The sequence below is a fragment of the Furipterus horrens genome, unplaced genomic scaffold (genome assembly GCF_987537825.1).
Source record: "Furipterus horrens unplaced genomic scaffold, mFurHor1.1.pri manual_scaffold_17, whole genome shotgun sequence".
NCBI classification, from domain to species: Eukaryota; Metazoa; Chordata; class Mammalia; order Chiroptera; family Furipteridae; genus Furipterus; species Furipterus horrens.
In genome coordinates, this window is record NW_028327187.1 from 7,125,651 (window position 1) to 7,147,388 (window position 21,738).

The 21,738-nt window shown below is 44.1% G+C and overlaps 1 protein-coding gene across 1 annotated transcript in view; it reads right to left on the reverse strand.

Annotated features, from left to right (window-relative positions):
• The window catches only part of ARHGEF9 (Cdc42 guanine nucleotide exchange factor 9), a 215,348-nt gene that overhangs the window by 3,880 nt on the left and 189,730 nt on the right, over positions 1 to 21,738 (reverse strand). Inside the window, exons 9-12 of the mRNA XM_090263926.1 lie at positions 19,151 to 19,280; positions 15,052 to 15,183; positions 7,082 to 7,325; positions 5,886 to 5,954 (exon numbers count right to left, since the gene is read on the reverse strand). Of these exons, the coding sequence (XP_090120052.1) occupies positions 5,886 to 5,954; positions 7,082 to 7,325; positions 15,052 to 15,183; positions 19,151 to 19,280 (575 nt within the window). The remainder of the gene's footprint in view (positions 1 to 5,885; positions 5,955 to 7,081; positions 7,326 to 15,051; positions 15,184 to 19,150; positions 19,281 to 21,738) is intronic.

Genomic DNA, 21,738 nt, shown 5'->3' on the forward strand with positions numbered 1-21,738 from the left:
GCCTTGTGGCATACCTCTTCAGGGGAAAGGCTAAGGGAGTAAACCCCGACAGAAAATCCGGAGCCGGAGTCCCTAAGGCGGTTTGACGTTGTAGTCAACACCGGCAACTCCTGCGGCGCACCTGAAGCCAAGCTGTATTGACTCCGTCTTTCCCTTGGACCCTTCAGCTGCGAAGAGAGGGGGGGTCTGCTGCATGGGCAACAGCAGACCCTCCATATCACCCTGCCCAGGCTCTGTAGCTTCAGCTTCACTGGAGAGGACACTGCAGCGTCATCGCAAGATGTCGATTCAACACGGGAGGAGACAGATACCATGTCACTCCCGAGTCGGACTGCACAGCCATTCTCGGCGGTGCAGATAGACTCTTAAGAAGCTACACCATCGTCTCTCGAGACGGACGGCTGCCGCCGACGACGACGACTTAGAAGAATGTATATTCTGCAACTCTAAGATGAAATGTTCTGTAAATATCAATTAAATTCATCCAATCTAGTGTGTCATTTAAGGTCACTGTTGCCTTGTTGATTTTTTTTTGTCTGGAAGATCTAACCATTGATGTCAGTGAAGTGTCAAAATTCCCCACTATGACTATATTTCTGTTGATCTCACCCTTAATGTCCACTGAGATTTCCTTCATATATTTAGGTGCTCCCATATGGGTGCAATATGCTTACAAGTGCTATATCTTTTTGTTGGATTGATCCCTTCAGTATTATACGTAATGACCTTCTTTATGTCTTGTTATGTGGCATTGGTTTTGAAGTCTATTTTGTCAGATATAAGTATTGCTACCCATGCTTTTTCTTCTTTCCTTTTGCATGGAATATTTTTTGCATCCCTTCACTTTCAGCCTATGTGTATCTTTTGTTCTGAAGTAGGTCTCTTGTAGACAGCATATATGTGGGTCATGTTTTCTTATCCATTCCGCTACCCTAGGTCTTTTAATTGGAGAATTTAATCTCTTTACATTGAAGGCAATTATTGACATGTACTTTCTCTTCTTCTACTTCTTAAAGTACTCCCTTCAACATTTCTTGAAAACAACTCTTTTGAATTGTTTATTGGGTAAACTGCAGATCTCTGTGTCTTTGGGGGTCAGTTTCTACAAAATACTGTATTTCTTTGGTGATGTAACATTTCTTTGATTTTCATATTCCTTGTAGGCTGGCATTGCTGTCTTTGCATTTAAAGAACTAGTCACTTCTTTTTGTCTTTAATGAGTGACTTCTTCTATGTATCTAATAGATTTTATTTTTCTCCAAGGGTGATCTAGAACTTCTCTGCTGGACTCCCAGACTTGAAAAAAATCACTCTCATCTGTGGGTGATTGTCAAAATCAGTGTTCTTTAGGGGAAGGACAGCAGAAAAATATTCTGCCATTCTTATGACGTCCTCTAACAGTGAGTTTTCAAAGGTGGTGTTAGAAATATGAGGGTACTGGATGCGAACAAACATTATGGAGATATTAGGTAGGGAGCTTTGGGAATGTTCATTTTAAATATTTAATTAAACTGTTTATTTTGAGGTCATTGCAAATTCACATGCAGTTGTAGAGAAAGTACTGAAATATGCTTTGTGCCCTTTCTTCAGTGCCTCTGATGATAACAGTTTGCAAAACTATAGTAAAATTAATATAGCCAGGATACTACCATTGTTACAGGACACAGTCAAGAGAGAACATTTCTACCACAAGGATCACTCTTGTTACTCTTTTGTAACCATGCTCACTTCTGTCCCCATCCCCTTGTTATCCCCTGGCAACCACTATTCTACTTCCCATTTATAAGTTATATTAAAACATTATATAAATGGAGTCATACAATATGCAACCCTTAGCAATTTTATTTTCTCACTCAGCATAATTCCTTTGAGAGTCACCCAATTTGTTGCTTGTACCAATATCTGGCTCCTTTGTAGTGATGAGAAATATCCATGGTATGAATGTACCACAGTTTGCTTAATTCTCACCCAATGAACAAAGCTGCTATGAACATTTATTTAGAGGTTTTTATGTGCAAGTAAGTTTTAATTTCTCAGGGATGAATGTCCAAGAGTGTAACTGCTGGGTGATATGGTAATTGTGTATTTCATGCCTTAAGAAAGTGCCAAGCTACTTTCCTCTGTGGCTGTATGATTTTATTTTCTCACCAGGAAGGTATAAACAACTCAAGTTTTCCGCATCCTTGCCAGCATTTGGTGGTGTTATTCTTTTTAGTTTAGCCTTTCTAATAGGCATATAATAATATCTCATTGTGGTTTTAATTTGCATTTCTCTAATAATTATATGGCACATCATCTCACGTATTTAACTGCCATCCATATATCCTATTCAGTGAAATATGTGTTTCCCTTTTGCCTGTTTTCTGATCCAAGTAAGCGGGTTTTTTTTTTTTTTTTTACTGTTGAGTTTTGAGACTTCTTTATATACTCTAAATACTAGTATTTTATCAGATATATGGTTTGCAAATATTTTTCCTAGCCTGCAACTTGTCTTTTCATCCACTTCACGTGGTCTGCCACAGAGCAAAATTTTCTATTTTGATGAGGTCTAGTTTATAAGTTTTTCATCTTGTGGTTCAAGATGTTGTTGTCAAGCCTAAGAACATCTCTGCCTAGCACTAGGTCCTAAAAAGTCTCTCCTATTAATTTTAAAATTTCGTAGTTTCGAATTTGAGTCCATTACCCATTTTGAGTTAATGTTTTTAGGGCATAAGTTTAGTGTTACATTCATGTAAAAAATGTTTGCCCTCTGCACATCCAGTTGTTTCAGCCTTATTTATTGAAAAGGCTATCCTTCCTCCAGTGAACTGCTCCAGCACTTCTGTCAAAAATCAGCTGTGTAAATTTGTACAGACTTACTTCTGGGTTCTCAATTCTGTTCCACTGAGCCAATATGCCTATCCCTCTGCCAACCCTGTCTTAGTTACTGTAGCTGTATAGTTAGTGCTGAAGGCAGGGTAGGCTGATTACTCCAATTTCACTCTTCTTTTTCAAGATTATGTTAGTAATTCTAGTGTGCTGATCGGATTTGGGACTGGCCCTAAAACGTCTGGAGATGAGGGCTATGCTCACAGACCTAGGGAGTTTCATGAAAACAGACTGAAATCGTTTGATGGATCAGGAATTAGCATAAAACTCTCGAGAAGTTATAGGTCAATTCTTAAAACCGAGGCAGTATGAGAGACAAATGTAAAATGAAAAGGCCTTCCTTGGAGCTAGGCTTTGTCCTCTCTAGAGCTGTAGACTGAGTTGGTAAGGTCCCATGGCATTACAGATAGGCTTAGAAAGGGACCTGAGAATAATGACCTATCCAGTTACATTGCGTTCGAGAAATCTAAACAGCCGTGCTTCCCCATCACTTTCAGGAAGGGGTCACTGGAATGGTTAAAGGAGCTAACTTTCATTGGTATCTGAGAGACCTCCCTTCCTGCACTTCCCGTGTATAGGATATAACTATTAAATTACTAAGTTTGACAACTACTTCCTCGTGTGTAGTGCCTTTGAGTCTCAAAATACAGTAGTCCCTCTGTGTATCGCGGTTCACTTCTCATGGCCTCACTGTATCGTGGGATTTTAAAAAATATTATAGTATTCCTTCATTTATCACGGGTATTAAATATAATATTTAACAACATACATATGTCATTAGTTACGTAGGCTTCAGAGTGTAGAATAAATGTAAGGTTCCTACTTTGCGAGTGGGGTCTAGAATGTAATACCTGTGATAAGTGAGGGAATGCTGTACATTGGTCACCATAGCCCTGGACTAGGAGAGTCTTGAAGATTAGAAAAAGAAGTAAGGGAAGAGATTCATAGGAATTGTTCGAGGTCTGAAAATAGATGAGTTTCTTTGAAGTTTTAAGATTGCTATTAAAGGTGGAAAGCCGTTCGGGAGAACCAGCATTTAGATATTGGCAGACAGGAGAGGGTTGAAAGGTACAGGCTGGAGACGAGACACGAAGCCTTGGTATGATGAAGCCAACTGTTTTCGAGGCGCTTTGGGGAGTTTTCTCAAGCTTGAAGGGTTTCAGTGAAAAGACGAGGCAGTGGCAGATAAGCATGAGGGGACCTGGGCTGACGTAAAGGGGCACCGTTCCATCACAAAGGTCAGTGTGGTGAGGACAGTGAAGGCAATCAGAGTGAAAGATGCTCAGGAAGTGACAGCTTCCTGGAGACAGAGGCAGGCCCCTAGGATAGTAGCTCCTTTGTGGCCTGAGGTCTCTCCACCTGCCTGCGGCTCTTTTCTGCTCATATGTCTGTCTAAAGAACGGGCATATTTTCTCACAGAATTCTCCTATTCATACAGGAACTCCAGATTGCTTTTCTAACACTAGCCCTCATGTTTTCACCCCCCAAGAGGTTAGGAGTGGTTGCCTTTAATTTCGGATCTAAAGAGAATCACATTTGCATGATGAGGAAAAGAGCTAATGAGGGCCTCCCAGGGGCAAGAAGCAATAAGCAGTTACAAGGATGGTCTTGTCTCGTTAGAGGGGCTCCAGCTAGGTAGGCTGCTTAATTGGAAATCAGATATGCACAGGCATGTAGCCTCCTCAATGAAAAAGAGTGTCATGGGGAATAATTAAGGGCGCTTTATGTGACTGCTGGAATTCTAGGCAACTTGAATCTGATCGTTTCGTATGGTGACTCCTTCTGAACCAGAGCTCACTGAGAAAGCGGGAAGGAAGGGCCTGGGAAAAGTGGGGTCTCACTGAGATTGCCCACCCCTGGTGATAATGACAGTGGCTATCAGTAATAATAGCTTTTGTTAGTAATTGAGGTGAGAAAAACAAAAGTGAACTGTTCTCTCTTGAAATGGAGAATCAGCAGAACCCTGAGGTGGAGGGGGGGGGGACTTATGGTCAAGCTGACTATAGTTCAGAGTCACTTCACCCAGAAGATCCTCAGTTTTCTCATCTAGAAAATGGCGCTAATTATGCCTGCCTTTTCAGGGGTGCCCTAAAGATAAAATGAAACAACTTATGTGAAATGACTGGGACTCAACAGGTCTGCAGATAAACGGAGGGCAGTTCCTTTCCTTCGTTCACCTAAGCATTTTAATTTGCTGTGGGTCATGAAAATGAGAAAATGGGGCTTCATTTCCTATTCAAATTGATTTTCCAGGCATTTTTCTTTTGTAAATTCTTTAGTGTATGGTTCGCAGAGAAAGAAACAGAATGAATATCTGAATCTTCTTCATTCCCATTTGGAATTCTTGATATGCCAAATGTCCTCAAATCAATGAAAGTTGTACACATTTCCCTAATATATTTATAGTTATTAATAAATTCTACACATTTTTCTATTGTCCACCAGTCTCTAAATTGTTAGTACAGCAGGCCCCTCTATATCGCAGTTCACTTATCACGGCCTCACTGTATTGCAGGATTTTAAAAAATATTATATTTATTATTTATCGCGGATTTTTTGCTCTACCGTGGGAGTTTGCGGTACTGTATACGTGTGTTGTTAAAGTGATGTAGGTTTTAGAGTGTAGAATAAATGTAAGGTTCCTACTTCGTAGGGGGTCCAGAACGGAATACCCACGATAAGTGAGGGAATACTGTAAAGTTTAGTTTTCCTCTCTCATTTATTTAAGTAAAAAGAAAAAGAAAAGGAGCTTCCCTTTTCCCCTGTACCCAATGAGCCACCTTTGGACATAACTACCTTGCACTGGTCAGTCCTCAACCTGAAGCCTTTAACACCACGTGCCACATGGAACTGCGGACACCTGAGAACCCGGACACTCCCCACCAGCCCAAGGAACCTCAGCAGAGAAATGAGCCTAGGAATATGCAGGCACATAGCCTACGGCTTCCCAGCGTCTCAGAGAGAGTGAGTCGGGGCAGGGGTGGTGTGGAGGATGCGTTGGCAGAAAGAGGCTTTACCTTTTTGCTTAGAGACCTTTCTCACAGTCATTGCAGCCTGTCTCTTCTGGTTTTCAGAAATTTCAAAGCCTGTAAACAGCAAAATGAATGATTGTGTTAAGAGAAGCATAACCATTTCTTAAATGTACAAATTAGTACATTTATGGAAGTGTAATTCTGGCACGATATATCAAAAGTCTTGAAAAGCGAAAAAGGAAAGGAGTCAGAAACTTGGACAAAAATTTGACTACAAAGATGCATTTCACAGTATAAAGGAGCAAAAAAAAAAAAAGAATATGAATGAAGAGGCTGTTAAATGGAGACTGGTTCAATAAAACATGGTGTTAAGGGGATGAAGAAGTACAAATTGGGCCCTGACTGGTGTGGCTGAGTAGACTGAGCACCAGCCTGCAAACTGAAAGGTCGCAGGTTCGATTCCCGGTCAGGGCACATGCCTGGGTTGCAGGCTGGGTCCCGGTTGTGGGTGTGCAAGAGGCAGGCTACTGATGTTTCTCTCCTTCTCATTCTCCCTGCCTTGCCCTCTCTCTAAAAAATAAATAAAATCTTTTTTAAAAAGTACGAATTGGTAAAGTGAACGTTATTCAGTATGTGCAGTGAGTAGAAATGTCTTACAGGCATCTTAGCCCTCACCAGAACTGGGTATAAGAATCCAGTAAGTCCTGCAGCCAGTACCCTTCCAAAAGGAAGCCTAAAGCTTAAGACTGAAAATCGGTGCTATGTGTTGATCCTCATCAGAGGAGTGGGTCACCAGCCTGACTAGAAAGTTAGCTGAATCCTGTCACTAGAAGATTACCAAATCTGCCTTGACTAACCTTTTCACATAAGATGCTGCCATGGATTTGAGAACAGAACTGAGACTGCATGGAAATTACAGAATAGGCCATATGAGTGCTTTTGTGTTGGCTTGCTAATACATGTTTGAATGTTTGAGAGAATCGAGTCTTAGGCTTGCTGTCACTGTAACAGTTTTATCTCACGAGGCGACTGTACAGGAAGCTGACCTGTAACGCTCTAAACCCTGACTGAGGGAAACTACCGGTATCCACCAGAAAGCACCTAACAATCGGGAACCAACAAAGTGGATTAAGTCAGTTTGCAATGGAAATCTTTCTTCTGCCTCTAGAAAAAGAAAAACTACTTCAGATCCTCTGTGTACTTTATAACCATATTCTTCTCTCTTTTCTCAGGTCACTTACCAATTTTTTCATCTTCCTGTACCATTTTTCTCTCTTCCCTGAAAGCCCTGAGCCAGCGTATCTTCTCCTCCAGCTTCTTGGCAAAGAACAGATGCACCTCCTCCGTCTCCTTGTTGTGGAGCTTAAAGGCATTCTTCATGCTGACGTTAAAGTCATCATCTCTGCCGTCGTCGATGTCAACCACCTCATATTTATCCATGTCAATGCGGCCTTTGTAGTACAGGATGTCTCTCCGAATCAGGTCCTAGGTGAGAAGGGGGAGAAGGCTTTTGTTAAAGGTATGGAGAGAGTGGGTGCCAGGAGAGTTGGCACACAGGCCCAGCAGGATGCTAGCACTGCCGCTGTCTGGGAGTACCAATGAGGGTTGGTCTGGTCCACATTTGGGCAGGTGCCCCAGCTGCCGTGACTCAGTGGATTGAGCACCAGCCTGCAAACCAAAAGGTCGCTGGTTTGATTCCTGGTCAGGGCACATGCCTGGGTAGTGGGCTGGGTCCCCAGTTGGGGGCATTCAAGGGGCAACTGGTCAATGGATCTCTTACACATCGATGTCTCTCTCCCTCTCTTTCTCCCTCCCTTCCTTGTCTCTCTAGAAAATAAATACGTAAAATATTTAAAATAAATAAGTTTAGCAGTATGACCTTGACAGGTAGGTTAACGAGATGCTCTTAGAGAAAGTGTCTGTACTACACCCAAAGGCTCTGTCTCAGGCCCCAGCATCAATCCTTGTTAGATGGCTCCAAGACTGCCGATGGGAAGGAGGAAGCAGTAAGCCACACAGGCACTGCCAGCAAAGACTTCTCCTATTCCAAAATATGTGCAAGCCTTTCGGAGGCACTATACGAGCTGGCTGCTTGTTATTGTTGTCTCGCTCGTCAGTGCACAGAACTGGATTAATCCAAACACTCAGTCCATGAGAAATTCATCATCAGTCCATGAATGATGTTCTTCTTTCTATGTATTTAGTTACTTAATTACTTTTAATAATGGAGTAAGTTTTAGGAAGCCCACCACCCAATCCAAAATCTACGATGCCAAGGCAACAACCTCCATTTCAAATCCTATGCTCATCATTCCTTTGATTTCATTTCTACATGGTTCGTCTCATTGATATCTATTCTGCTTATATAAGGTTTCAAAACAAAAAATCGACACATAATGTTTAAGGATACATACATATGTCCAAAAGCTATACAAAATACAACAGTAATACATGAGAAATTCAAGGCAATACAAAGAGGAGAAAGGGGAGAGCCAAGGAAGGAATGGAAGAAGCAGAGAAAGAGAGGAAGGCCATTTATAAAAAATATTTTTTAATTGGATAGTAAGTCCTTGGGTGCACATTATATTATTTTCATTATCTTTTTGAATGTTAAATATTTCATAAGTTAAAAAAAGAGAAACAGAGAGACAGACGAAATGACCTGTGGGCCTATGGAATGTAAGGTCTGATGGGGGTCCCACAGAGTTGCCTTTCTTCTCAGCACTGTCCTTGGCTTCCCCTGAGAGCACAGCTAATGCTGGGACATATGGTGTGGCTGAGTCTAGCCAAAGAGGACCACAGTGAGCCCTGTTCTGACAGATGTCCTCTGTTAGTGGCAGGGGCCCTTCTGGCCAATTCTCCCTCCTGTCTGCTTGGACTTGGACTTTTAGATGGCCACATTCCCGGTTCTAACTCTTCACACTGTGTGGTAAACTGGGCTTTCTGGAGGGCCAGGGAAGGCTGTCCTTAAGGATTCCCAACGCAGTCCTGTCAACCTTGAAGCCTCGGGCTGCAAACTACAGATGTTGTTGAATTGCTTTGCAAAAAATAACCATCACATTGTTCTTTTTCCTCCAATAATGATCATTCACATAAATAGGCCGTGAGAACAGATGGGCTCTGATCTGTTGGGTGCCCCTGGCATCAAGTTCACAGAACAGGAAGAGGTCAGCTGTACAGAGCGGCCCAATGTGGCTCCAAGCCTATTTCACTGCCTCAATCCCTTTCACCAGGCTCATGGCAGACAGGCTGAGTCTGGCCAAGAGAATAGGGTGGCTCCCAAGGGCTGACTTCCACATCCTCAGAAACGCTTTGTGAGAAATATGGATTAAAAGTGGGCTCTGTCAGGCTAATCTAACGACAAAAGCAGGACAAGCGCACAATGAATCCACATAACCTAGTTTGAGCTCATAAAGGCTTGAAACCTGCCGTACGGTACATAACATAAATACACATAGACTGAGGCACCCGGGTCTGGACCACACAGGTGAGTGCCCACCATGCTAGAACACACGCAGCCTCAACCTTCCTCTCCTCCCCACTTCCGCCTGCAGCTTCCTTCTCCTCTGAGCCGGTGCGTCATAATCACTGTCAACCTTCAAAACCTTTACCTGTTTCCCAAAATGGAAAGGATGTACATGATCTTGAAGCTAAATTAAAAGTGCCAACTGAACTCCTATTGTGGTTGGGTTCTTTTTTTTTGTATTTAAGGATAACAAGCAACTAGACGCAGTTCTGCTTCTGCGGCAAGGGAACAGGGCTACAGAGATGCGTCATTAAAATTCTCCCTGTGCCTGTTCTTTCTGACTCCCCAGAGGGTTGAATATGAGTTTTCAGGCATAGGATTAGTCATAAAGCAAAGTGTAATGATGTGGCAGAAATGACTAAGAATGAGCCACTGTTTGGAAAATCCAATCGGAAAGAGTAGTTAAGGCCACAGAGCAGCATGAAACAGCAGAATGAGCATGTGAGAGCCCAAAGCTCTGAGTTTGAGTCCTCGCTGCTTACCCTACTACCTGTGGGGTCTTGGGCAAGTCACTTAACCTCTCTGAGCCTCAATTGCCTCACTTAGGAAACGAGGAGAATCATCCTTACCTTGTAAAATGATTGTATACCTCCCTATCTAAACATGCAGTTTACCAGAGCACGAGGCAAGCGTCTCATAAATAGGGTGCCAAGCTGTCTTGCTCCCAGACCACTGTGTAAACGCATTTGGAGAACCCTAAAAATCTCAACGCCTACTTTAGTTCATGTAAACTTTCCAAGTAAGTGAAATATTGACTGAAAATAAATCAAAGCAAAGTTAATTCTGAACATTTAAAAATTTATGTAGCTACCCCACTATCCCTGGAAATTCCACACATCCTTTCAGGGCTGAAATAGGGGTGGCGGCGGTGGGTGGTTTACCACCCACTTACCAAAATCATAGACCTATCCATGGGCTCACACTAATACGTCCTCCTTGCCCCAATGATGCCTCCTATTTCAGTACTTCTAGCCTTCAAGGTCAAATTCACATGTTCTTCCTCGCTAAAGAAGCCTTGCCTGACTGCACCCCCTAGCTCCTCACCTTGGTTTCTCTTTTTTTGAATGCTAGCAGACTATGCACCCTTATACAATTGACACTTGGTTGCCACACTGGAGAGCTGCATTTGTTCTGTCTCCCAGCTTTTAGTTTTATCTGTGCATTTAATTTATGGGTTTTTTTTAAGAGAGAAGGTAAAGAGACAGAGAGAGGGAGAGAAACATCCATGTGTGGTTGTCTCTCATGCGCCCCCAACTGGGGACCTGGCCCGCAACCCAAGCATGTGCCCCAACTGGGAATCGAACTGGTGACCCTTTGGTTCACAGGCTGAGGCTCAATCCACTGAGCCACACCAGCCAGGGTTTTGTCTATGCATTTAAGCTATGCCAAGCACAGTGCCTTCCTTGGTCTTGCCTCACTCAGGGGCTGTCCAGGGAAGCAGAACTGACAAAGCATCAAAGCTTTGCTGCTCAGTTTCTGCTCACAGCAACGAGACAAACCTCTCTGAGCCCTGGTTGCCTATGGTCCTGTTGGGACCAGGCCGCCCCCGTGCCACTTGTTAATGGCGGATGGAGGGCTTTCATTGGGATGTGGAGAATGGGTGCTCAGCAGAGATGCTATATGGGTTGCCACCAAGTTCCCTACCTAAATGGGGTTGTTCGTAATAGTAGCCTCCCTCCTTTTCCCTTTCACTCATCTGAGATGGAAGATACTAAGGAAGCTAGGACTTCTCCAGGAGCACCCAGGAGGTCTGCAGACAGGGACCCTGGCCCTTGTCAGGCCTCCAGCAAGAACTCTGCCCCCATCCCTGACGTTACATAATTGAAACAGCTGGGAGTTCTTTGAATCTGGACTCACTGGATTTCCATGGGGTTTTAGTAAGATACCACGGGACATTCTGTACACATGACAGATGCTGCAGCCTGAGGGACGCAACTGTTCAGGATTGCAGCCTGCTTCACTTGCTTGTCAACAAGATCCTCCTTACCTCTAGAGGGGGCCCAGGTGACTAGCCCCTATCCCGGGTCACTCTGGTTTTCTCTCCAGATCCTGGGGAAGGCACATGGGGCTGCGGCTGCATTTATCCTTATTATTTTATTCCAGCATGCATACTTATTAAAAACAAAATAATACAGCAATGCAACAGCGAACACTTCACAGCATAAATTACGTGCCAACTGCTATGCTAAATGCTTTGCACTTTTCTCCAGCTTTACTGTGATATATACTTAAAGTATGCAATGTGATGTTTTGATATACATATACACTGTGAAATAATGACCACAATCAAGCCAACTCACATATCCAGCACCTTTTTGGGATGAGAAAATGTAAGATCTACATTCTTAGCAAATTTTAAGAATACAACAAAGTATGGGTAACTGTAGTCACCGTATGGGCACACCAGCTCTCCGGGACCTATTCATCCTGCATGACAGGAAGTGTTCGTGTTTTGACCAATATCGCCACCCCCACCAGCCCTTGCTAACAACCACTCCACTTTCTTTCTTCCTGAGTTCAACCGTTTTAAATTCCACATATGGGTGAGATCATATGGTATTCATCTTTCTCTGTCTTCTTTTATTGATGTATACCGATCTGGTTGCAAATGGCAAGAGCTCCTTCTACTTTAAGGCTCAACACTATTCCATTGTGTGTATCACATTTTCTTCTTGCATTCCTCAATAGCTAAGTGCTTTGTATTTAGTAACTTAAGTAATCTTCACAACAATTCTATAAGGAAGGTACTGTTATAACCCCATTTTATGAGAAACTATAGGCACAGAGCAGTTAAGAAACCTACTAAATGGCAGAGCTAGGCTTCAGGTCTAGGCTATGTGACTCTAGAATCTATAACCTTCTGTATACTGCCTCCCAATGGAAATCTGTCGAATGATCAGAAACACTAAATATACAGTAATAGTATCAGTGGCTAGTATTTACTAAGCACTTACTATGTTCCAGGTACTGCAACTACACTGTTTCCCTTAACCTTCTAAACTTCCCTTGCATGTAGACAAGATTATGAGTCTCATTTTGCAAATAAAGGAATAAATAATAGGCACAGAGAATTTGTTCAAGGTCAAGCAGCTCATGGGAAGAAGGAAATTGGTGCCCTCTTGTTTGGCCCTGGAATCCATGCCCTTAAAACTATATTTAACTGCTTCCCACTAACTCGGGTGGTTCTTCTAAAAGGCTCCTGAGATCAATTCTATCGTCAACCTGACTTGACACTGAGGGAAAATAAATATTTAAAATGAAAGAGCTGCCCAATTTTAGACAAATTAGAAAGGGACAGTAGGATCTAGAACCCAGGTGCTCCGGTTTCAAATCCTTACCTTCTTTCTGCTCTATCCCCATCTCTGCTGTGATTTTTGCATTTCTAATTGTTCCCAATGGCTCATCCCCCAAGTCTAGCCAATTAGCGCAAGAAGAAATGGCCCAAGTACAGAAAGTTCCTTGAACAGAAGAAGTCCTTTCTCTACCATCATTATACTCTGCTTAATTCTGACCCTCCCAGAATACAGTGAAAACAACGTAAATGCTGAGTAGCTATGACGTGGAAGACAACAGAGCGCGCCCAGACTGGCACCACTGAGGACAGAAGACACAGGAAAAAGGCTGACTGGCGCACCTGCAGGGCTCAGGGAACGTTAGTGGATGCAATGACCGAGTGGAGGAGAAAGGGGCTCTCCTCCCATGTCCAGTAAAAAGTGAAAGAGAACACACACAAAAAAAGGGAAAAATTCCCTGAAGCAGCAGAATAATTTCCAGTATAATCATCTCAGAAAGAAAAAAGTACAAATGCATAACTGAAACAGCAGGGCAATGAGATAAAGCGGAGCAGGGACAGCATAGAGGACAAGAAGAAAGAGAACAGAGTTTTATCTAGATTCTTCACAAGAAAAGACAGAGGACAGCAAAATTTAAATAAGAGATCACATAATTAGAAGCCACTGGTATCTTCACACCTACTATAATTAATAAGTATACATAAATACATATGATGTGTGTATATATACACACTCTAAATCAAGCTATCATTTAAAAAAAATTATTTGTTTGTTTATTTACTTATTTATTTTTAGAGAGAGGGGAAAGGAGAATAGAGGGAGAGAAACATCACTGTGTGGTTGCCTCTCACTCATGCCCCCAACTGGGGACCTGACGTGCAACCTAGTCATGTGCCCTGACTGGGAATTGAACCAGAGACACTTGGGTCGCAGGCCAATGCTCAATCCACTGAGCCACAGCAGCCAGGGCTGAAGCTATCATTTTTTAAAGCTGTTCTATGTGGCTCAGGCAACCCCAATTTCCAATGTAGAAAATGGGAACGTTTTTGCATCATAATGTACAAAATGAGGACATTTTGCATAAATGGGGAAGCTTTTGCAATGATTCTTAAGACTCAACCCTCATAAGTCTTGCCTCTTGATTCGACAGAAGTCCTAGGAAGAGCTGGGGGGAGCCAAGAAGAGGCCTGGGGGTTTGGCCAAGGTCTAGAATTATTAAGTTCTCTCTTCCAGGGTCGGCTCCAGATCAAGGTAGTTATTGTACCCATTAACTAACCAGCTACTGGTTCCAGAGCTGCCATTCAAAGCTTATCCCCAACACTAAGGCACTCTGGTTCAAAACTCAATTCGTTCTCTCAATCCACTGTCAAAGGCAAATGGACAAAGATCGAATGCAGGACATTTAAAGACAAATGTGTGATTCATGTCTCAGGCTAGAAAAAAACGACAACATCGAACTAGGTGTTTCACGACTCACCATTCGCCTTTAGACACATTTACTACTGAGTGAGGATGAACACAAAGGGGCTGGAGGACGGAGTAAGACCAAGGGGAGGAAAACAGTTTGGAGAGTCACTCTAAGCATTCTTTGTTTTTTTTTCCCTCCTCTTTTCCTTTTCCTGCTCCCCAATTCTTCCCAGCCACTCTCTTGAACCTAAAGTGGTCCGAACTCCCTTATGCAGAGATAGGACGTAAGGGGAGCAGTTCAGCATCAGGCGGTATCAGTCTGAGAACATACACCATCTTCCCACCTGCCAAGGATAACAGTCCATGAAACCAACACCCACACTGAGTCAGCCAGGGCTCAATGCCAAAAGGACGGTCTCTCCTCAAATGGGTGACAGAGAATGGAGGGTGGGGAAGAGCGCAGTCAAGAGTTACAGGGAAGTGATACAACTTGTGCAGAAAACAGGTAAGGACACAGGGGAAATTCTTGCACCACAGAGGTACATGCCTGTCAGGAAAAAGCAGGAGACTCCTTGTTGGTTTCTGCGGCAGTGAGAGGCCAGGTGGCCGGAGCCATTAAAGGAGAAATTAGGGGAAGTGCCCAGCGAAGGCACTGTGCACCAACTGGGATAGAAACATGTAAGTATTTCTGGGTGGAAGACAGTGAGAAGGATCACCATGCGGGGGCAGGAGGGCAAATGGTAAAAAAAAAAAAAATTGATATTAAAACAAAAACATACCAACTTCAGAGCTTCACTGCCCATAAGCCAGCTCTGTCCATGATATTCATGCCATACCAGTGATCCCGATATGAAACTGCTGCCAATCTTCTGTTTTTTACCCACCAGTTGTAGCCCATTTTCTTGAAAGCTGGGATGATGAAGAAGGAGAGGCTGGTGCCCCCTGAAGTGCCCATATCCCTCAGGGAAGAAAAGGGCAGGGTTACCTTCTTGCAGAGAACCATCTGGTGGTCAAACAGGAAGAAGACCCGCTGCTGGTTGCGGCCATAGGGCTGGTAGATCCAGGCCATCTCCCCAGTGTAGATCAGCTCCGAGCTCCTGTCCAGGATGTCCTCGCCCTGGGAAGGACATGTGACAGTGAGAGGCAGCCAGTTAGGAGAGATGGACCCGTCACCTGCCTGGATGCTCCTAGGGCTGGGCACTGTCTGAGGCAGGAAGAGAACACAAAGGACTGGTGGGAAAGGAGGTATGAAGGGAGGACTGGCTCCTGGGAATCCTTGAAAGGTTCTGAGCTGGGAAGACACATACTCTTGTTCACCCCGGGGACAAAAGAGCCCCAGGACCATCCAGGGACACTATAGTCAGTTGCCCTCTGGCCTTGGGGCCACCAGCTGCCATTGGCGCTCATTCTCTCATTCTCCCTCTTTTTCTCTATGAATCTCTCTCTCTGCCCCAGTATATCTTCCTGGCTCCAGTCTTTAAGACTCTTTCCTGTACCTGAAGAGTAAGCCTGAGCAGGTGTTAGAAGTCTGTCTGCTTTCCAGATGCAAAAAAAGGGACAGAGAAAGCAAGGAGATGATGATAGAAGGAAAGAGAATCCGCTCACCCCCCTTAAAAGTAGTTTTTTTGTTCTCTTCTCAGTTCGTTAAAATCTATTGATTAAATAGGAAACTTCACGACCACATGCTCCCTTGGTTTATTATACACAGGGCCAGAAACCACTTCTCCTCCTTGCTATGTAGAGTCAGCCACACAAAAAACACTAAGACACATGATTCCCAACTCATTCAGTTCTACAGTTTCTAAGGGCTCCTTCTTTATAGGAACTCTGCTAGGTCAGAGGTATGTGGGGGGTGTCTGTCAGATGCCAAATTAGACGTGGCACCTATTCCCAAGGACCTTACATCTCCAGTGGAGAAGACTAGTACAGGTGTGCTCAGATCTCCTGGAACACAAGGCAAACCACGGCAAAGCCATGGGCACAGGTGTATGCTCCTGGGCCTATGTGAAGATGGGGACAAAATGTCGTGGAGAATTAATACTTACTGAGCAGCTATGGCAGTCAGATGTTGTGTTACATACTTTAATTCTATTTCTTCTGACCCTCACGATTGCCTTGGTAGATAGATATCCTTGCTCTCATTTTATAGTCTGACATACAGAGGTCAAGTGATCAGCCAAGGTCATCTAGCTAGTTAGCTACAGATCCACAACCAAACCTTAATTCTGAGGCTCCAGAGAATGTGCTCAATCTTATCACTACATGATGCTGTCCCTGGACCAAAAATTACTGGGGGGCGGGGGGTCAGTCCCTTCCTCTTTCTGGAACTCAAGTTTTTCAAGCTCCTAAATGACATGTCTGAGGATGATATCTAAGTTCATAGCCCTGACATGCTAACACTAAGATCTGAGCCTTACACCCAAAAGCTTGAAGTCAAGATTAGAAATGGGGGCTGCTGTATCACCCTAGAAAATATCAGAGGCAAACAGCCTAGGCAGGGCTTCAAGCCAAAGAGAAGGGTAGCTGGAAATGATGCTCTCGGGCACACCGGTTTTTTTTTTTTTTTTTTCCCCAGTCTACGGGACAAAAAGGAAAAGAAAAGCTCAGTGGGAATATTTTCTAATAATACAACCTCAGAAAGAAAGCTCAGAGATACTACTGTGACTCCAGACTCCACCCTAGAGATATCTTGGAACTTAGTTCAACACGCCTTGAGGGGCCCACATACTAGCACAGAACCTCAGGAGGCCCAAGACTGGGAGAGGAAGTGCTCAGAAGGATGGGACTGTATGGGCCTCTCTTGTTGGAGGAACGGAAAGGTGACGTTGGAACCAGTCTGCCATGCCCCACCCTGAGGTATGCCAGGAAAATGTGCTACCATATGTTTTGAATATGTGTGAAGTGAAAGAAAGCTCTAGAAGGGGGCCAGTGCCATACAAAGATGGCCAGCATTATTTTTAGATGCAACACTTGCTAAAATGAGAATGATAACACCAGGACTAGGACTGCTCACGGTCGTCTGGTCCACCCACTGTACCAGCCACGAGTAGCTCAATTCTATTCTAAGTACTGCTTGTCCCGTGTAACTCTACAAACAAGCAAACAATAACTTGGAAAAACGCACCCGCCATGCTCACCAAGCTGGTGGACAGTTGATGTCGGGCAAGTCACATAGCCTCTCTGTGCCTCAGTTTCCTCATTTTTAAAATGAGGAATAACAGCAGTACCAACCTCATTTGGCTCTTGTGACAATTACATAAATTAACATGTATAAAGTGCTTAGGAAAGTACACCTCGCACTATAAGCTCTGTGTAAGTGAAAGTTATTATCTTGCTATTACTGTACTGTGTGGCCTATATTCTGTGCTACACGCACATTCCTATTCGCCCGCACAACAAGACAACAGGAATGTACTGTTATTACTCCCAAAGCCAAGGTCAGCGAAATGGGAAGTAATCGTCCCAAAGTGGCCGAATCCAGGCCAGACTCCCTTCAAAGTCCACGTTCTAACTACCAAACCACAACAGAATGATGATCCCTTAATGGAGCGACCAGCTGCCTCGCAAATTTTCTCAGAAGGCTTGGGTTCAGGACCCACTGCTGCTACCAATTTCCTCTGTGGCCATGGGAAGTACAACAGGTTAAGCACTCTCAACCTGTTTCCTCATTTGGACAATGGGAATAACACCATGACTCCTCTTTGGCCCACCTTATCTGGTTGCTTGAAAGCATACATCAGTCCACATGAAGGAAAGAGCCCTCTCAGAACCCAGAGCTCTCGCCCCCTGCCTTTTCTGCCCTACCTGCACCACAAGTTTTTATTTTATTTTTTGCCTTGTCCCCAAAAGTGCAATCCTTCCCACTGACCCCCTGCTCATGGGCCTTCTGCTGTCTTCCATTGCTCCAGAATTTTGCTTACACGGTTCCCTCTGCCTGGAGCATATTTGTCTGCTCTGAATAGGCAAGACCACATCTCACTCATCTCAAGATCCTAATGCCCAGCACCCCATTCTGATTACAGGCCGACTGTCTGATGTGGGGTTGTGACCTCAGGAAATGCCATACTTTTCATGCAGTTTAATTTCAATTCTGCCTACTGACAAGAGGGCAGAGGAACAGCATATCCATCCACTCCACGTTGGCTCTCCTGATCCCAGGAGTAGGCCTCCTTAGCTTTCAAAATAGCTGCTCTCGCTGCCTCCATCACGTTGGGCTTTTGGGTTTTCTCCCAACTTCTTTGGATTAAATCATCTGCTAGTAACGTGGAACAGGTTCCTGGTCAAAAATCTCCAGGAAAAAAAAAGTGATTAAAAAGAAGCTGCCAGTAATAAATTCCTTCTCCCTTCCTTTCAGGTGGATCTAATGAGTGCAAAGGTGGCCAAGTGACAGCTCAACCAAGTATCGGCATCAGAGAAATTAGAAATTAAAATTCCCCAGAATCTGTAGTCCTTTGGGAACATGTCCTTCCCCTACTGCTTCCCTAAGCTGCCCTAAGGTATTAATTATTCCTTAGAGGTTGGGTCTATGTGCAGCGGAATGGGGCTGTCAGGGATTATTTTTATAAGCAGATGACCAAAAATACAAAAAATGAAAACGAAGCAGAATTTGGTCTGTCCATTTGGCAGAAAGGCTGCTCGTGGCCTGAAGCGCGCAGGCCTGGGCAGACCTAGCAGGTGTATCAGGCTGGGCTGAGCCCAGCAAGAGGAAAAGAAGTGTGCTGGCTGGCCTGCACCAGAGACCCAGCTTTGCAGTCTGCATTTGGGAGTGAGTTGGCACTTAGCACACCTAAGCCAAGGGTGCATCTGGCGGTGGTGAGGTTCCAGGGCTCAAAAGAGATTTGAAAGGCTACTAAATCAACCCTGTTGTTGCCTGGCAACACTGGAAGAGATGAGCCTATCTCTCCAACCTTCTTAGATAGCTGTTCCAGGACACAATGCCTCTCTTCAGCAGGACGTTTTGCCTTGGCTCTAATTTAAATGTTTGCTGTTCTTCAAATCTAATTCCTCTTCACCCATCCAAGGCTATGTGAAGTTCCAGCCAACCTATTCAGACTCCCCAATACCCCTGTTGGTAAAGATCCTACCTCCCAGTCTAGGACAGAGGCCTGCCACTGGGCAATCTTGTCAATGTTCTCCAAACGCCGCTTGCGTTCATTGATCTGCTGAGTCACATTTCTCATGACAGCCAAGGCGGCTGCCACATACCTGTAGTCACTGTGAAGACACAAAAGTACAAGTTGAATGACTCAATGTGCCAGAGAACCAATGTATTAGATGCCAAACCTAACATCCATTCTGCTTTTCCTCCTTAGCACAAGAGAGCCCTGGTTTTCAGGTAGATACCACGCCACACAGAGTACGAGACTACATTGCCTATCCTTTTTCATAGTAAACGGTGAGTATGTGACTAAAATACGTCCAGTGATCTGTAAATACATGTTAAGCAGAACTTTTGAGAAACCTTTTATTAAGGAAAACAGCACACCCTTCTTTGGTCAATTGATGATGCCTGGAATGTAGATGCGAGGGCTGAAGTTCTCCAGCCACCTTGGACTAGAGCAGTGGTTCTCAACCTTCCTAATGCCGCGACCCTTTAATGCAAGTTCCTCATGTTGTGGTGACCCCCAACCATAAAATTACTTTTGTTGCTACTTCATAACTGTCATTTTGCTACTGTTATGATCATAATGTAAATATCTGATAGGCAGGATGTATTTTCATTGTTATAAATGGAACATAATGAAAGCATAGTGATTAATCGCAAAAACAATATGTAATTATGTATACGTTTTCCGATGGTCTTAGGCGATCCCTGTGAAACGGTCGTTCGACCCCCAAAGGGGTCACGACCCACAGGTTGAGAACTGCTGGACTAGAAGAACAAGGTCAATAATCCTAGGGGTAGGATATAGCTCAAGTCTTTGATAACCGTGGAGCCACCATGGCAGCTGTAGGCTGCCTCCCTGCAGACTTCTTTTTCACGAAATAAAAATAGATTCCTATCTCTTCTTTTTTAAAATTATTTATTTGTTTATTTATTTTTAGAGAGAGGGGAAAGGAGAGAGAGAGGGAGAGAAACATCACTGTGTGGTTGCCTCTCACTCATGCCCCCAGCTGGGGACCTGACCTGCAACCTAGTCATGTGCCCTGACTGGGGATCGAACCAGTGACACTTGGCTCACAGGCTGACACTCAATCCACTGAGCCACAGCAGCCAGGGCCCAATCTTTTCTACACCATTATTTTTGTGTTCTATCTGGTAAACCAGCCAGGGACCAAGAAAAGGAGCCTCACACATGGCTGGGTCTGGACAATTTTACCACCTCTCCTATCACCTGTTTCTAGGGAACCCTGCCCCAGGCCACTGTGAAATAACATGAACACCTTCCCTCTTGCATCGTATAGGGATAGGATGCTGCATAGTGGTTAGAACAGTCTGAAGCCAGACTCCTTGGGCTCAACCCTAGTTTTGCCACTGACTAGTGGTGTGGTCTTTAGCAAGTGTCATTCACCTTCTCAGTGACTCAGTTTCCCATAACATGACGAGAATTACAGTAGAATGTGTTGAGGATTTAACCATCCATGTTAAACTATTTTACTCCTTAACTCCAGGTTGTTTTCTGCACGCCTGCCAGGCCACCATCTTCAAACAGTACTGCGTTTTCTCACCTCCAGTTACGTGAGGCTTATTATACCTGCTCACCAGTTTCTTTTGTCTCAAGACGACTCTGTTAAAAAATGTACTCCTTTATCCTGAGCCTTTATGATTGTTAGCTATTATCAGTTTTTCTTCTGGATCCCACGGCTGACTCACATTGAGCTTATGGCTGACTAATGCTTCCTAACTCTCCTTAAAATATGCTGTCTGGAGGCTGCGTCTCTCTGAGTCTGTAGTTGAACTGTTGATTTCTTAGACACAACTGCAACTCTTTACGTTCACATTACCTTTCATCTTTTTATAATAGATCCTCCAGCCTATGCAAGATCTATTGGGCTCTGTAACATTGTCAGAGTTTATCCCTGGCAATGCCATCGGAGCCTGCCATGAGAGCAGGAGAGGGTGATGTCAGAAGCAGTGGCTGCGGTACAGAAGCTGCTGCCGCAAATAAGTACCCCTGTTCTTTGGCCCAATTTCTGTCTCCCACGCCATTCCTCTCTCCGATTTGAGCACATCAGGAAAATGTATTAAGCCACATTCTGTGGGGAAAGCATACAGCTATGTTGTCCAATATGGTAGCCACTAGCCACATTTAATTTAAATTAATACATTAAAATTTTTTCTTCCCCAATTGCACTTCTCAGTACTCAACAGCCACGTATGACCAGTGGCCACATAACTAGACAGCACAGATATAGAATCTATATGTCGCTGCAGAAAGTTCTCCGTTACTTGAGAATGCTTATTACCTCCTTCGTGACTCAGCCATGAATTTGTCATCGCCACTGTGCCATATGAGTCCACCTTTGGCCTTTTGAGCTAGCTGCCTTTCTCACAATGGTTACAGAGGAAATGTCCCCATCTTGAACCTGCCCCGCTAGCTTTACACGTGGCTGAGAGACATGAATAGCTGTGGCCCAGCCTGACCCCTACTCAGCACCGCTAGGTGTCCAGATGAGATCCGGACCCAGACCCCTAACAACAAGATTGACTGAAGCAAGATCGTATTCTTCC